The 18409-nt window shown below is 37.4% G+C and overlaps 1 protein-coding gene across 3 annotated transcripts in view; it reads left to right on the top strand.

Moving 5' to 3' along the window:
- The window catches only part of LOC115227426 (trifunctional enzyme subunit alpha, mitochondrial), a 29472-nt gene extending 12660 nt beyond the window's left edge, over positions 1-16812 (top strand). Inside the window, exons 2-5 of one of the 3 annotated variants that reach the window (XM_036498621.1) lie at positions 7079-7123; positions 11784-11854; positions 13673-13806; positions 16731-16812. In XM_036498621.1, the coding sequence (XP_036354514.1) occupies positions 7079-7123; positions 11784-11854; positions 13673-13806; positions 16731-16809 (329 nt within the window). In that variant the 3' untranslated portion in view covers positions 16810-16812. Of the gene's footprint in view, positions 1-7078; positions 7124-11783; positions 11855-13672; positions 13807-14617; positions 14946-15144; positions 15177-16730 lie in introns of those variants that run through there. The other 2 variants (XM_036498622.1, XM_029798260.2) reach the window with 2 other exon arrangements.
- The last annotated feature ends 1597 nt before the right edge of the window (positions 16813-18409 follow it).

The raw sequence follows: 18409 nt of genomic DNA, 5'->3' as shown, positions 1-18409 counted from the left end.
TTGACCTTTGAAGCCTTTTCCATTCTTGAGCCTTTCTGCGACTCTGTAGACAGTCATCTGGCTGATGTTGAGCTGCTTGGTGATGTCAGATTTGTGGTCTGCATGCAGGAGAACAGAGATTGTGATTCTTTTCACTTCCATCTCAATACACATGCACACAATGGAAAAGACATTTTAATGACATGTGCTGTAAAAGTAGAACGTTAAGTATGTTTGACGGCACTTTTTCTACTACACATGTTAACCTCTCGAAAAATCAAAACTGAGTGTGACAAAACTTTTGCAAAGCCCAGTACATGCAGTAACATTCATGGGCACACATATATTTACTTGTACTCACACATTCACAGACATGTACATTGATACACATACAGAGGAGTAAAGGCCAATGTTTTGACACTTGTATGAGCAAATGCATACACACATACATATAGATACATGTCTTTGTACTCATCTATCAAAAGACTCAGACATTGTTGAGTAATTGGATTTCTCTGACCATGTGCTAATGCTATGACACAGCTGAAATCTTGGACTCTGTTTTGAAACCTCATTTGTAGATATCTGACTTTATTTCAGTTCCTGTTGCCATTGCTAAAGGTATGAATATTACATTCTCTAACTGTTTTGGATTCATAGAGAAGATATTTTGAGATCAATTTGTGCGTCATCATAAAATACTTTGACATAACCATAGCAACATAAATCCAGATATGAACTGTAGCAGAAAAAAATATCAGGCAGTAAAAATAATTGCCTGATGTTTGAAGTAACCTTTAAATATTTTTTAAGTAACTTTAAACCTATCACATTTGATTTCTTGTAGTTTTCTTCTGTTTAAAATTAAATTACGCACCACACACTCACATTTATATATATTTTAAATATATTTAAAATATATACTAGGTGCATTCCAAAAGTATCTAACCTTTGGGCATAAAAAAACAAAACAATTTTATACATTTCACAAATTTTATTTAATCACGTTCAGATACTCCCCTTGGGAGTTCACACACTTCTCCCATCAGTTCTGCCACTACTGGTAACACCTTTGGAATGCTATGGAACTCCACCCTTGCTTTTCTCATAATTTCCTCTTGTGACTCAAATCACTTCCCTTTCAGCATGGTTTTCAGTTTGAGGAAGAGCCAGAAGTCACACGGTGTCAAATCGGGAGAGTAGGGAACCTGTCAAACAAATGTTCTTGACCAGGAAAGCTTGGATTACTAGGTGCATTCAGAAAGTATCTGATTTTATTTTTTCGATGACATTTTCCACATGCACAAATCCTCTGTTAAAATGGAATACACTGATCCTGTACTTATTCCCACCTCGTGAGGAATTTCCTGGATTGTTACACGACAGTCTTCCATAACTATTTGTTGAACCTTCTTAATTGGCTTGTAGATGGCCTGCCTGAGCATGTCTTGCTCTCCACTGATGTATAACCATGTTTGAAGCAGTTATGCCACTCCTTGATCTAAGTTTTGCCCATGGCGTCATCGTCAAAGGCCTGTTGAATCTTTTGGATGGTTTGAGCGTGACCATCACTAAGCTTTTGGCAAAACTTGATGCAATATTTTTACTTCATGTGTTCAGGCATCTTGCATAAAAACGAAAATCTGACTAGTGCACACTACATGTCTGTACTCTTGGCATAACAACCAGGAAGTGACATAGCTTACCAGTGCAAACAGTTTCACTCATGCACAGGAAGGGCAGCATCACCTCCCACCCAAAGGATTTTGTGCATGCAGCATTAGTTTTGCCAGAAAAAATAGTCAGATACATTTTGAATACTTCTCATATATGTTTTAAATATATATATAGATATTTAATGTGCAATATATGAATTTATAGAATCCTGCAATAATCACAAAAAAGGCATCACTAGTGGACCTGGCTACATACCACAGTACATTTTTATGAATTATTGGACTTCCATTGAAGATAATTTTTTTCTTGTATGTATATAGTGAAGTTGAAAAATTGATGTAACCAAGATGTTCTGTTGATCTGAAGAGCTAGCCTTCTACATCTGCATTGATTTGTAAATATATAATTGTATTATAGAATGTGTAGCATGCAAACTAACGCAGACATGTAAAATAATTTATTATACACTGAAATAAAAACTGCTTTTATTTGATGAAGGCTGCGATATGTATATAAATATATTTATATATATATATATATATATGGCAAATGCTCAGAGGCAATAAACACTGAAAATGTGCAGAAAACACCTTCCATCACATTCCAGGGGGAAAAAATATAAGTAGCTGATAGCTTCCATTACTTAGGTGACCAAGTCAGTAACCAGGGTGGATCCTCTGAGAGTGTAACTGCTCGAATAAGAATAGCCTGGGCAAAGTTCAGAGAGCTACCTCTGCTGGTGACAAAAGACCTCTCGCTCAGAGTAAAAGGTAGACTGTATAACGCCTGTTTGTGACAGCCATGCTACATGGCAGTGAAACATGGGCCATTACTGCTGAGGTTATGCGTAAGCTTGCAAGGAATGAAGCTAGTATGCTTTGCTGGATGTGTAATGTCAGTGTGCATATACAACAGAGTGTAAGTGCTCTGAGGGAAAAGTTGGACATAAGAAGCATCAGATGTGGTGTGCAAGGGTGATGACTGCGCTGGTATGGTCACGTGTTGTGTATGGATGAGGACAGCTGTGTGAAAAAGTGTCACACCCTTGCAGAAGAGGGAACCTGTGGAAAGGTAGACTCAAGAAGACCTTTAATGAGGTGATGAAGCACAACCTTCAAACATTGGGCCTCACCGAGGTGATGACAAGTGACTGAGATCTTTGGAGATATGCTGTGCTTGAGAAGACCTAGCAAGCCAAGTGAGACCGTAACCATGGCCTATCCCACTGCAGCATAACTATTCCATTTAAGAGTACCCTTCAATCATTGGGCAATAAACTGCACTTGCGGAGACCTGTTGAGGCAAGTGAAGTTGTTGTCGTTTCCGATGACAGTACCGCCTGATTGGCACATAAAAAGCACCATTCGAGTATGCTTGATGCCAGTGCTGCCTGACTTGTCCCATGCGGGTGACACGTAAAAAGCATCATTCAAGTGTGATCGTTGCCAGTGCCCCTGACTGGCTCCCGTGTCAGTGGCACATAAGCACCATTCATGCATGTTCGATACCAGTGTCGGCTGACTGGTCCCATGCCAATAGCATGTAAAAAGCACGAGTGTGGTCATTGCCAGTGCCGCCTGACTAGCTCCCATGCTGGTGGCACGTAAAAAGCACCATTCAAGTGTAGTCAATACCAGTACTGCCTGACTAGCCCTTATGGGTACATAAAAAGTACCCACTACACTCTCGGAGTGGTTGGCTTTTGGGAAGGGCATGCAGCTGTAGAAACTTTGCTAGATCAGATTGGAGTCTGGTGCAGCCTTCAGTCTTGTCAGCATGGAAAGCGGACGTTAAATGATGATAATGATGATGATCGATATATAATATCATCATCATCATCATCAGTTAACATCTGCTTTCCATACTTGCATAGTTTGGAAAGTAGCTGGCAAGCCAGAGGACTGTGCCAACTGTCTGCTTTGGCATGGTTTCTATGGTTTTTCTAATGCCAACCACTTTACAGAGTGGCATTCTATGTGGCACCAGTACCAGCAATGTCACCAAGTAACTTGCAAAGTAAAACCCTTCAACTGATTGGGGAGTAGTATTGAGAGAGATGGCTTTCTGCCAGGTGATGTGATATTAGAGTATGAATAGTGGGATAGAAACAGAGGTTTTGCTGTAGTGGAGATACACAGCTACACTAGTTGGAAAAGAGAAAGAGAAAGAAGGTGTATCAAAGCATACCCTCAAGTTACAGAGGGGAGGTGTATAAGGGAAAGGGTACAGAGGATTGGATAAGGTGAGAGATGGTGGGGACGGGAATGCAGTGAGTGTTCACAGGTGGAGGAAGGTGGGATTAGGAAGTAGAGCAGAGTAGAGAGACTCATCAGGAATGAATATATATATAGATATAGATATATCTATCCCTTGCTGAGATTTGAAGTAGTTCCATGAAATTCTTTCAACTCTTTGCTAATCTTGTTACTAAACAGTATTTGATAGCAGAAATTTTGTCCCCTAGCTACTCAACTATTACTGACTATAATTTATATTCCCTTGATAAAAGAACTTTGCACCATAGCTACCCTACAACTCTCACAAGCAATAATTCATATCACCTAGGTAGCAGAACTTTATACCCTAGGTACTGTGCTACCTCTGTTACCAGCACAAGATAGCTGACGCCACTGACCTACTCTTTCAAACTTATTCAAAATAACCTATCTAAAAAACAAATATTATTTTCACTTAAAGTGACTGATTTTCACATATCCAGTTGCATTGTTCACATTTTTTCTATTTTAGCTATTCTGTATTTGTATAAAATGAATCATATAGATCTTATGAATATATTGTGTTAGTACATTTCAAGTCTATACAGGTATAAGGATAACATTGATATGTCTAATAAGGTCATTACTGTATCAATAGAGCATTTTTTTACAACTGATAAAAAGAAAAACCAAGATTTCTGTCCAAATTAATGTTTATCATGATCTTTGTTATCTTATCTGTTCCTTTGACATAATAGTTGAAGTAGTTGAGGTTAACTTGTGGGACGCTACTTAAACAGTAATAAAACAATAGTTGAGATTAGTTTTTAACTTGTGTTATATTATAGACACAAATCTTCTTTTCTACATCCTTCTTGGACTTGTTTTGCATTAAAAAGAAATTTCCTCTTGCTAGAGAGGGTGTTTGAGATAATGAGAGTGCAGTCTGGAAGGAGTATGTTGGATGAACATTTTGGTTGTTGGTCAAATCAAAGCAACCATATACCTCTTTGGATCTATTAACTTACTGTTGCATCTCCTTGTGCACAAGCTGGTGAGGTATTGTTCTCTATGTATTGTTGTTATCTATGTGACATTAGTCAGTTTTTGTAAATGGAGTTTGGACTGGTTGAAAAATCCTCTATTGACACTTCTGGAAGTCTGTCCCAGCAAACCAAACACAGTGTTTCAAGCTGTCATTGTTTCAGCCTTATACTTTAGATGTGAAACATAGACACTGTACCATCAAGACTTCAAGAAACTTGAGTACTGAAGAGTTTCAAATGGGCAAATTATGCCACCAGTATTGCAGTACCTGAGAAAGCTAAAGCTAAGTCATCTTCATGAAACATTAGCTCAGATGGCCAGGCCATGTATATCATATAAGTGATCTCATTTATACACATTGGTTTCAAATTTTGGCACAAAGCCAACAATTTTGGGAGAGATGCTAAATTGATTAAATTGACCCTAGTGCTCAACTGGTACTTATTTTATTGATCCTGAAAGGATCCCCTGGTGGCATTTGAACCCAGAATGTAAAGATGGGCAAAATTCCATTTGGCATTTTGCCTGTCATACTAACAGTTCTGCCAGCTTGCTGCCTTATGCCGATTTTTAAAGGAAAGAAAAAGGTCGATAAATACTTGCCATTACATTTTTAATCAACCAAATATGAACCATTTTGTTGCACAATGTGCCTCCATCTTTCCTTTAGCTTGAAAATACCCTCTTCCCAGAATTGAGGTGGTTTCATGGCAAAGAATTCATCAAGGTATCTTTTTATGTCATCCAAGGAATTGAAATTATTACCATTAAGACTATGCTGCAGAGACCTGAATAAGTGGAAATCTGAAGGATCAATGTCTGGTGAATATGGAGAGTGAGGTAACACATCCTAGCCGAGCTGCAGCAATTTTTGTCTGGTTCCCAAAGAAACATGCGGTCTTGCATTATCATGTTGGAACACAACACCCTTCCTGTTGGCCAATTCTGGATGTTTCTCTTCAATTGCTGCTTTTAACTCATCCAGTTGTGTGCTGTATTTCTCAGAATTAATTGTCTGGTTACTTGGGAGAACCTCACAGTACAGAATTCCTTTCCAATCTCACCAGACACAAAGCAAGACATTTTTAGGGTGAAGACCTGCTTTCGAGTGGCTAAGGGTGGCTCATGTCGCTTACTCCAGGATCGCTTTCTCTGAACATTTCGGTAGATAATCCATCACCTGTCACAATTTGCTTTAAAAAAGGCACGTTTCCATTCTGTTTATAAAGCGAATCAAAGATGGAAAAGTGATCCAAAAGGTTCTTCTCACTCAACTCATGTGGTACCCAAACATCATAGCGATTTGTGTACCCAAGCTTTACTAGGTACTCATGAACAATGGATTTTGATAGGTTGAGGCTTTCTGCCAATTCTTGGGTTGTGCAATGAGGGTTATTCTCAATTAATGACTTGATTTGGTCATCATCTGTAGTGGATGGTCTGTCTGATCACTCTTTATCAATAATGCTACAATCTCCAGCTTGGAACCTTGCAAACCACTTCCGTACAGTTCTTTTGGATAAAGAAATGTCACCGTAAACTGCACATATTTCTTTGGTTGCTTGTGAGGCATTTTTCCCTTTACAGAAAAAGAAAAGCATCAAGTGCTGAAAATGAACTTTCTTATCTTCCATTTTAAAGGGTTACAGAATTAAAACAGTTTATAGGAACATAAACCTTTTTCCATAAAAAGTTAGCTTAAACTTTGCTCTAAATGGAGGTGTAGTAAAATCCTATTTTATGGACTCAACCATGTTCTAAAATAAGTCAAATGGTAAGCTACTATAAATTGGCACAAACTTTCCGGACAACCCAATCTATTAAAACTACATGTCTAGCAGAGCTGACCCAAGGCTGCTCATCCACAACAAAAATACAAAATAACATAAAACTGTTTAAATTCCCAGACTGAAGTGGACTTCACTTCTCTCTCTTATGAAGTCAATAAAATTATTATCTGAGTATTGAGATCAACAAACTCAAATAAAACCTTTGAAGTTGGTGCCTCAGAGACTGAAACTAATGAAAGAATGAAAGAAAACTCTGAAATGTTATTAAGAAAAAACATTAAACTTACTGAACTGCTGTCTGTGGTATATAAGGTTTGAATTTTCACAGCTGAATAATTTATTATTAATTACTTTTCTTCTATATTTCAGGAATGCATTCATGGAGACATTTTTCTTTAAGTTCAGCTCAAGCAGGTAAGTGAATATCATTTATATTCTTTTATTCTTTTACTTGTTTCAGTCATTTGACTGTGGCTGTGCTGGAGCACCGCCTTAAGGGGTTTTAGAGCCTAGTACTTATTCTATTGGTTTACTTTTGCTGAACTGCTAAATTGGATGTAAACACACCAACATCGGTTGTCAAGCAAATGTGGTGGGGGACAAACAAAGACACATACACATAAATATATATATATATATATATATAAACAAGGGCAAAAGAAAAAAAATTCCAGTGCCAAATATGCCGAAAATAAACTTAAATCGTCAATAACCACATAATTCATCACTATAAGCACGCATCTCAAAGTAAGCCAACAGAAATTTCTAAAAAAATTCCGTTATTACTGAATCAGCCCCGATTTCTGAGTTAATTCATAAAGAATTTTCTCGTCGTCAGCGGTAAATACGATAAGAAATAAATGAGATACATGTACCCATGGAAGAAGTAGACACTAAGTCATGAGTACACTTAAGTACCCCAAATATATCCAAAATAGAAATTCTACAGCATACTGGCTTCTGTGCCGGTGGCACATGACCTGCTGTGCTTGAGGAGACCTATTGAGTCAAGTACATAAACATTGAAATAAATATCAAATGGAAATAGTAGTTGTGATACCTGTGCCAGTGGCATGTAAAAAGCACCAACTGATCGTGGATGCTGCCAGCCTCCCCTGGCACCTGTGCCGGTGGCACGTAAAAAGCACCCACTACACTCACGGAGTGGTTGGCATTAGGAAGGGCATCCAGCTGTAGAAACACTGCCAGATCAGACTGGAGCCTGGTGCAGCCTCCTGGCTTCCCAGACCCTGGTCGAACCGTCCAACCCGTACTAGCACGGAAAGCGGACATTAAACGATGATGATGATGATATATATATATATATACAGTAATCCCTTGACTATCACAAGTGTTATGTTCCAAAACCTCCCACAAAAACCATTAAAATCTCAAAAAATATAAATGCCTATCGGCTGCAGAAACCCGCGGTATAAATTTACATATGTTAGTCAGAAAAATCTGCGATGTACTGAGTGCATGTGAACCGTGATGTACTGTGTGCACAATAGGTGAACCGCAATATGGTGAGGGATTACTGTGTATATATGTATGTATATATATATATGTGTGTGTGTGTGTGTATATACACACACACACACACACACACACACACACACAGATATGTATATCAATAATAGTTTGACTCAGCTCCACATGGCTTGAAGTTTCATGGGCACATTGGGATATATCCGCATTAAAAATCCTGATTTCTGATGAGATGGATGCAGTCCTACATGCTCATAAAACTTTAAGTCATATGGAACTAATTCAAATTGTTAATAAAAATATATGTAACTCCTACCAAATCTGTTGAGTTCCACCTTCTTGAGTTTGTTTGCTCACTTGTGGTGGGTATGTGTGTACATATATATGTATGTACATATGTGCTTATGTATGTAGATATGTGTGTATGTATCCATGTACATGTATGATGTATGTGTGTGTGTATATGTATGTTTATGTATGTATGTATGTATCTATCTCTCTCTATATATATATACACACACACACAGACATCTCATCACCCGTTTTCCATGCTGACATTGGGTGGACAGTTTGACTGGTACTGCACCAAGCTCTGTTTTGGCTTAGTTTCTATGGCTGGATGCCCTTCCTAATGCCAACTACTTTACAGAGTGTACTGGGTACTTTTTACATGGCACCAGCATTGACAGTGTCACCAAGTAACATGCAAGACAAAAAAACCCTTCGGCTGAGAGGAGGGAGTAGTCGTGAGGGTGGTGGTGGCTTTCTGCCAGTTGATGTGTAAGTATAGAGGGATAGGGGTTGGTATCTTGCTGTAGAGTAAGCTACATAGATATTCCAGCTGCAAAAGAAAGGAGGTTGAGTTAGAGGGTAAGATAAAGAGAGTGGGTGAGTTGGATAGTAAGATAAAGTGAGCAATAATGGGATAGATGGTGGTGCATGTGTGTTGTGACGTACCATTGATGGACATTCAGGGTAGTGAGAATAAGTGAGGTGATACAGAGGTTTGAACTGGATGAGTGGGCAGGATGTAGGTGACTGAGGCAAATGATGGAGTGAAATATAGGTGAGGCTCAGGGGCAGGGGTTATAGTAGATATGACAGGGCATTGAGGGTGATAGCAGATAAGCGAGGTGTTAATGATGGAGAACAACACAGGGGAGAGAAGGCACAGAAAGGAGGTGATTGGTGGAGACAGCAGCTGGTGGAAAATAATGAGAAATGGAAGTAGTTCAGGGTGGGGAATAAGATAATTGAGAAAGCTGGCAGTTGTAGTATTTATCTGTTCTGCTCTTGGGGGATAGAAAAGTGATGGGTGTTAGGGATGATAAGTGGAGGGAAATGCTTGATGGGGCAGAGAGGATGTTGGTGGGCATTGGGTAGAGCCCCTTACAGACATGCATCAACCAAGGGAGTTTAGGATATCAATTCTGCTATTGTGGATAGGTCTTCTTGAGTACAGTGTGGAGTCAAATATGTCGGTCCTTTGTCATCTTCTTTATAAGGCTCAGTGCCTTGAGATTGGCTTTCAGTACTTCGTCCCATGTCGTTCTTGGTCTCCCTCTTCCACAAGTTCTATCCACTTTAACTGATCAGCATTTTTTCATGCAACTGTCCTCGTTCATACACACCATATAACCAAATCTGCACAGTCTCCTCTCTTGCACACTGCATTTAATTCCTCTTATGACTACATACATACAATCGTATAGAAACATATGTCTCTGTGTGTGTATTTATACACACACACACATATGATGTTACTCAATCACTCAACTATGACTCCACTACATCCTATAGCAGAAACAGCTGTAAGCTAATGAAGTTCATAAGGTAATTGTTTATTCCTCTGCCATCTTATTTTCTTTGTGTGTGTTTGTGGGTATTGAATATAACATAATTAACTTGTGTCTGGATTTGCACTGCACTGAGGACTACCAAGAAATGGGAAATAGTGCTGTTTGTGGTTACCAAGGCTACAAGAAAAACAAAAAAATTAAGGGTTTTATTTTGTAAAAAAAAAAAAGAATCGAAAGATGTCTAAGTTAAGAATTAAATATGCAGGATCTTGAAACTTGTCTGAGAAGATATTCTCTCTCCCTTGATGATATAATTTGCAGCAGTGGCAAACCATGCATGTGTGTGTGTGGTTCAAGATTATACAAAAAGACAGAGACAGGTAAGGGAACAACAACCAAAGTGTTTTAGTTTGATGTTCAGGAAAAATGGAAGAAATCTTTGACATTTCAAGCTTATGCTCTTCTACAGAAAGGAATGAGGAGAGGAAAAACATAGGGAAAAAAAATATGTTTGGATCAATGGTTGCACTTGTTGAATTGCCCGGGAGGATGGAAGTGGTCAAAGACATACAGATATATATATGCATACACACACACGCATACAAATATACACTTACATATGTGTGTGTGTGTATACTGTGTTGGTTAACAAGGTGACCAATGTTCTTGTGGAAAGAGGGAGATCTCTACAATTATTCAAGCAAACCTCTTGTAAATGTTGGTACATGTTTTCATTTTGGTTCTCTTCTCCAAAATGGTGATGAGTACCATTTCCAAATGGCTCACTTGAATAATTGTAGATGTCTCTCCGCATGAAACCATTGGTTGCCTTGTTAATCCATGAATAAAGAATATTTATCCATTAATATGATGTTGAGCACTTATTCTTACTGTTCAATACGAGCATCCATATATGTTTATGTATATGTGTGTGTGTGTATACACACATTCATATGTATATATACGTGTGTACATTCGTATATTTAAGATTAAACTAATTGATTGGTAATTTCCCTTTTTCTCTGTGTGTTGTAAGTAAGGCATGTCTCTGTGGTTATAAAATTGACCACTTCCATCCTCCCGGTCAAGTCAACAAATGCAACCATTGATCCAAACATTTTTTTTCTCCTCATCTGTTTTCTCTCCTCTTTCCTTTCTGTAGAAGAACATAGGCTTGAAATGTCACTGATTTCTTCCATTTTTCCTGAACATCAAACTAAAACACTTGATTCTTTTCTTTGGTTAGCATCACCAATGCTGCTGCACAATCCATATTTGAAATAATGATTAGTATTTGTAACAACAACTAGTGAATAGCCAATACACTACAACTGAGTGCCTATCTACGAGAAGTCAAAGTTAGCAGTTAATTCAATGATGTAATTAAGTTTACTGACATTGTTAATACTTTTGATGAAGGCATGAATATTCGTTTTCTTTACCCTCAAATCTAAGATAAAATGGCCAGAAGATAAGTTTTGGGACTTGATGGTTATGGGTCATAATTTCAAATCTGCTGCTGGTTGTTTTCGCTCATCTAGGTAAGAATAATAAGTAATAGGTTTTTCTAGAAAATCCTGTTACCTGCAATAGACAATTTTATCCAAAGATTGATATGTCTCCTATCAGAGTGCCAGTATGGAAATCAAGGTTCAGCATCACTTCCTTTATAAATCCTTGGATACTTGAGAAAGTTATGTTTTTAATTATAAATATGAACACTTGTGTCTGTATAAGAAATATTTCCATTTAATAAAACTTATCTTTCCTTTATTTATTTTTTTCAGCTCGAGTTCATGTAAACTATGAAGTGAAAAATGATGTTGCAGTTGTCAAGATGAACTCTCCAGATTCAAAGGTGACTATGAAGTAGTAGTAGTAGTCATCGTCATCATTGCTGCTGCCACCGCCGCAGCAACAGCAATAATAATAATAATAGTTTCAAACTTTGCACAAGGCTAGCAAGTTCAGGGGAAGGGTGTAAGCTGATTACATCAAAATCAGTATTCAACTGGTACTTATTTTATCAACCCCAAAAGGATGAAAGGCAAAGTCAACTTTGGTGGAATTTGAACTCAGAACATAAAGGTGCACAAAATACCGCTAAGCATTTTGTCTGGCATGCTAACAATTCTGCCAGATTGTTGCCTTAATAATAATAATAATCCTTTCTACTAAAGGCACAAGGCCTGAAATATGGGGTGCCCAGTGTGCTAACAATTCTGCCAGCTCACTGTGTTGTTGTTAATCAATAGAACACTGAAATAATTAAGTCTCATCTAGGAAGTACCACACATTATTAAGGATTATTTAACCATGTATATTTTATGGTCTTGTGCAATCTACAGTCCCTGAAATAATATTTCAAGGGCTGTAAATTGGCAAAATTAGTAGAATGCATACAAAATACTTTCTGTGATATAGTACTGGCACTTAATGTTGTGAGCTCAAATCCTGCCAAAATATACTTTGCCTTTCATTTTTTTGATTTTTAATTATTGAAATAAAGCATCACAAAACATGGCCTTGTGTTCATGCTAGAAACCCTATATATTACACTGTATCAAAACTTAATTTTTTTCTGTTTTTGATTAGTAAGTGTTATTTCCTATTTACTTCTATCTAGAAATCAAAGGAAATGACTACTATTCCCTTCATACTTTACTTTTGTGACTTGGACATCAAGTTTTGAAACTGAATTATTTTCCACTACATTTTAGAAAGATTCAGTGTTGGGTTGCTGAAGCATAAATATCATTATATCAAATGTCTGGTTCAATGCCAGATTTGCTTGTCAGTTGCTTGACCGTAACCACTTGAGCATGCCCCTTAGTGGCTGACAATATGTGCATCTCTGATCATGAGCAGTAGTAGTGGAGGAGTATCATAGCCATGTGTTGAGAGGGATTCTTCAGGGTTTGAATAAATGTAATAAAAGCAACATTTGAAGGAAATATCAGCCATTTTTCATACTTTATAGGGGTAAGCAAGTAGGAAATAATAGTTGCTATCCAAGGACAAGAATCATGTTGCACAGTGTTATTATTTCATACATTTGTACCATCTGTAATAATATAAATGGAAAAGATCTGTATTTAGTTTGGTGCTTCACATTTCTAAGTTTTAATCAGGCTTATTTTATTGACTTCAGAGGAATAAAAAGAATGGTGAGATTCAAAGTTACAAAATTACATGCATAATTACCATTTTTGAAAGTGCTAAAGGAAGACACGTAATCATTGTTTGTGTCTCCTGCACACGTCAACATTCTTTCTTATATTTTCTACAACATTCAGTCAGAATCTTGCACACTGATAGATATACACTTACAATTTGGTGTAGACACCCACTTACAAGCATGCACTGATGTATATATTTACATAAAAATACAGCCCCCTACTTAAATGTGGTTGTTCTGTTAGAACAAACTATACTGCAGTAGTTACTTTGAAAGAATCCATCATATTTGCTTTTGGTGTAAAATGCACTCTTGTTCATTAATACTGTCTCTCACTAATTTTTATATTTTTATAAAACTATAGATACATGCATTCATACATATTGATATAGTTTTAGTATATAAAGCAAATGTAAAATTTGTCTGTTGTTTATTTTGTCTTGTCTTTCTTTGGTCATGATAGCATTCAACTTTGTACATATGCTGTATATATTGTAGGTAAATACTTTATCAAAGCCTCTACAACGTGAGATTGTAGGAATCATGGAGGAAATCTGGAGCAATGATCAAATTAAAAGTGTTGTTCTAATGTCTGGGAAACCTGGCTGTTTCTTGGCTGGGGCTGATATTGGGTAAGCTACTTTCATGTTAAATTTATATAGATTTCACTTGTTTACAGAAATTTATATTGTCTTCAATGGCTGGGCTCATTAAAAATAGATTAGCCAATGGTAAAAAAAATTAAAACGTAAACAAAATAACTAATAGCACATATCTTTTATTTTTTTGTTTGTTTCATTCATTGTCATGAAGTATTTAAATCTGTAGCAAGTATGCTTGTTTACGCTTAAATAGGCCCATTTTCACTCCTACACTGGTTTTCTGGAATCGAAACATCAAACCTTGCTACTAACTCACACATAGTTTGAGATGTACCTGCTTCGCCTACAGTTTCCAGCTCATCATTATCCACCTTGGTCTCAGGTCTACCACAGGGATGATTTTCAAGAGTAAAGTCTCCAGACCAGAACTTCTCAAACCATTGACATACAGTGTGCTCGTTCACCACATCTTTGCCAAACATCTAATTGCTGTTTTGAGCTGTCTGGGATGCATTGGTTCCACGACGGAACTCATATTCATAAACAACATGAATTTTTGATCTGTCCATGGGTTCACAAAAATTGATTTACAAGAGAAAACTCACAATATAATCAAACACTGTGAACTGCATTTCAAAAAGTGATGATGTAACTCTTCAATGTTGTAAAACAAAGAATTGTCAAGATAAAATATTAGAGTTAATGACTGTCAAACTTGGGGCATAAGAAAATTGGACACTTCATTCTTAATGACCTGATAGAAGAATATACCTATACATGCACTAGAACACTTGTATGCATATGGATTTATATATATTTGCTTTTATGTGTGTGTTTGTAGACCTTAAAATGAACTGCATGAAAACAAAATATATGCCATTTGAAAACACAGCACAAAACCAAATAGAGGTAGGAAGCATTGACATCAAGGAAGTAAAGGAATACATATACTTGGGACAGAGTAAATATATGCTGAGACATGGATGCTGAATCCTTGAGAAACATAAGGGCAGGATGGAAGGCATTTACCTTCAGAAAAGAGTACTCAAAGTAAAGCTGAATAAGACTCTACATACCAATCTCTTCAGTAATACCATTCTACCTGCTCTCTTCTACGTAAATGAGACATGGGCTACTACAAAGTTGGAAGAATATAGATCAGTTACAATGCAAAGGGCCAGGGAAAGGACCATGCTTGTAATATCATTGTGAAAGCATATTAGAAATAAAGTAATTCAAGAGTGGAGTGAAGTGTTTTTGATTTATATATCAAGATGACAGCTTGTTAGTCTTTACCATCTGCAAATAAAGACATTGCTGAATACAAGTCATTTGGAAATCTAATTATGGTTGAGTTATTTGTAGGAGGAGCAGTTACAAGGGAATATAAGTTCAGAGGATCATTGTCCTTCATCAGCCTAGAGTAGCAGACACCGGTCGGCTGGTGATATTTGTCTTGACTTCTAGGCCGATGAAGGACAATGATCCTGAAACACGTGATCCCACCACCGTACATGTCTCTATGAGAGATTTAGAAATTCAGTATTTCTTATTTTGATAATCAGTGAATAGACTTCACTGAATTATAGATATATACAATTACGAAGTCGAGACAAATATCACCAGCCGACCGGTGTCTGCTACTCTAGGCCGATGAAGGACAATGATCCTCTGAACTTATATTCCCTTGTAACTGCGGTGGTGTACTGTCACGTTCGTGTTAGATTGACAGTATACAACCATTCTATATATATATAATTTCTTTATTGGTGAATTAAGGCTACCATTGGTTTCATGGAAAGAAAAGTAGGAAAATATTCTCGTCTCTTGACAATTTTTCAAGCCGATCACATGGAGAAAGGTGTTCACCTCCATTTTGGAAAATAGCCTTGCTTGGTTCACGGAATTTCTCATAATTTCATCTAAATAACACATTGAATCAAGGGACGTTACTCTTGAGTGTTAGCTTTTGGACATTTGTGTCCCTTGGATTTATCTTTTGGCTTTTTTTTTTCTGATTAATTTGCATAATTTGTTTTTGTTCTGGGCATGGTGTTCTTGTATGTTCAGGTAATTCATCATTGGGGCATATTTCTTCTTTGTGATGTTATCTGTTGATTGTAGTATAATGTTTAATTTTTCAGTAATACAGGGTTCACATATTCAAGATAATAGTAAATTTTGTATTATTGAAAAATTCAACATCATACAATCAACAGATAACATCTTAATTATTGGGGATGAAACCTTCTCTCCCTGCATACACAAGCAATATTTTACACCCAAATATTAAAAAAAAAAGAGCTCCTATAAACGTGGGTAACCCTAACAGGATAGCCCCTTTCTTAAACGTAAACGCACATAGCACACAAAGAAGAACTATGCCTCAGTGACGAACTACCTCAACATGCAAGAACACGATGCTCTGAACAAAAACAAATAACGCAAAATAATGCAAACAAATTAATCACAAAAAAACATTTAATAAAAAGACATCCAAAGAAGACAAACATATAAAAGATGCCACTCAAGAGTAATGTCCCTTGATTCATTGTTTTATTTATGCGAGATTACAAGAAATCCTGTGAACGAAGTGATACTGTTTTCTAAAATGGAAGCGAACACCTTTCTCTACGTGGTCAGCTTGAAAAGATACGAGGATATTTTTCCTACTTTTTTTTTTACCATGAAACCAATGGTAGCCTTTATTCACAAATAAAGAAATTATATATCCACCAATGCAGCGTTGAGCACTCATTTCATCTTTTGACATTTACATATATATACTGTATTATCTTACGGTTAGCATGGCTTCCTTATCAGAACTCCCTATATATATATATATATATATATATATTAAAAGACAAGTTGTCTGTGTTGTGTGAATCACTTCTACTCCTACAATTTTCAACTGAATTTCACCAAATTTGGCATGTGTTCTCTCTTTGATTTAGGACGATTTTTCTCTCAATTTGCCTAAGATTTGAACCCACCATGTCTATGAAACAGTATGTGTTTGATCTCATATATTAAAAGGCAAGTTGTCTGTCTGTCTGTGTGTGTGTGTGTGTTGTGTGAACCACTTCTACTCCTACAATTTTCAAACAAATTTCACCAAATTTGACATGTGTGCTCTCTTGACTTAGGATGCTTTTTCTTATTATTTTTTCCTTGAATTTCTGCACCCCTAACATAAATAGACTACTCTCAATTCGCCAAGGATTTGGCTTGAGCCAGCAAAAAAAATGTGACACACGTCCAGCTGGAAAAAATCATTACTTTACTTTGTCAGCTATGGCGAGCTCTTATCGACTGCTTGCACAGTACTGCCAGCAGTATTCATTTGCGAGTTACAATTTGCCTCTGTTTTCACGTGAGGGCTCTTTTTCATATAATTATTCCAACTTTAACTAGCCACTTCAAAACTCTTACCCAAAATTAAAAATCCTTAATTCAGTCTGTTTGATTAACATTTTTGCCAACTACATTTTACTAGTTTTTGGGTGCTACACATTCACTGCTTTTTCCTTAGGACTTTTTCTATTGCATAAACTGATTAGTCTCCACCCTGCCTTGATGAAAAAGATCCAATATAGGTTGGCAAACAAATGCTGCAAAGAAAAGTAAACGTATGCATGCAAATGAATCTGCCAGGAGGAACTCTCTCAATGCACTTAGGATGGCTTCAGCGTGACGAAGGGAAAGTAAAGAGCAGCATTGTGATCAGTTAGCATGTATTGCTGCATAACAAGCCACCCAGAGCAACGAGCAATGTTCAGCACGCCGAACAAGAAATGCTTTCTCTACTGCTGCTGCATGAGCTTCAGAGACTGCAGCACAACACACAGGTCAACTTACAAGAGATGCTTCCTCAACTGCTGCTGCACAAGCTGCTGAGACTGCAGCACAGCATGCAGTTTGACTTACAAGAGATGCTTCCTCAACTGCTGCTATGTGAGCTGCAGTGCAATGTGAAGTTCAACTTACAAGAGATGCTGCTGCACATGCTACGGAGACTACAGGGGAAAGACAATAATGACTGGAGGCTACAACTCAGCGAAGGTCTGCACAACGTTCATACTCAAAGCCATGCTCCTCACGTTGGTCAATGACAGTATTCAACTATGATCCTACAATTGACTACAGTTGTTCAAATAGGCTGCATGTCCACAATCTGACAATTTTGTGGAGCTAAAAAGTGGCCTGGAGAAACTCGCGGCATGTGCTGCTCTAATTACAGTACTTGTAGGATTACAGTACTTCTTCTACAAGATCTTCCACCCCTTTTGACTGATTTTTTGACAGGGGCGTCTCCTTATTCTCATGACTTTCTTAAGTGGATACGTGCCTACAACTGCGCATTCCAAATGACTTCCTTCGGCGCTAAATCATACGAGATGAGCAATTTTGCCTTCCTTTAAAGTGCAGGGTCAGATTTACCATAGAACTGATTCCTGCAGCCGCATGACACTGCCTCACATCAGTTTCTTCAGCTCTACTTCATGAGAGACTGCGTTGACCATGCATACTTAAGAAACAGTCCCTGGCATCGCCGGGTACACCTACTAGTCTTATATCAAAAGGCAAGTTGTCTGCATGTTGTGTGAACCACTTCTACTCCTACAATTTTCAA

This window comes from Octopus sinensis, unplaced genomic scaffold (genome assembly GCF_006345805.1).
Source record: "Octopus sinensis unplaced genomic scaffold, ASM634580v1 Contig03084, whole genome shotgun sequence".
Classification (NCBI taxonomy): Eukaryota; Metazoa; Mollusca; class Cephalopoda; order Octopoda; family Octopodidae; genus Octopus; species Octopus sinensis.
The sequence above is the reverse complement of the archived record's forward strand: the minus strand, read 5'-3'. Positions and strand labels throughout refer to the sequence as shown.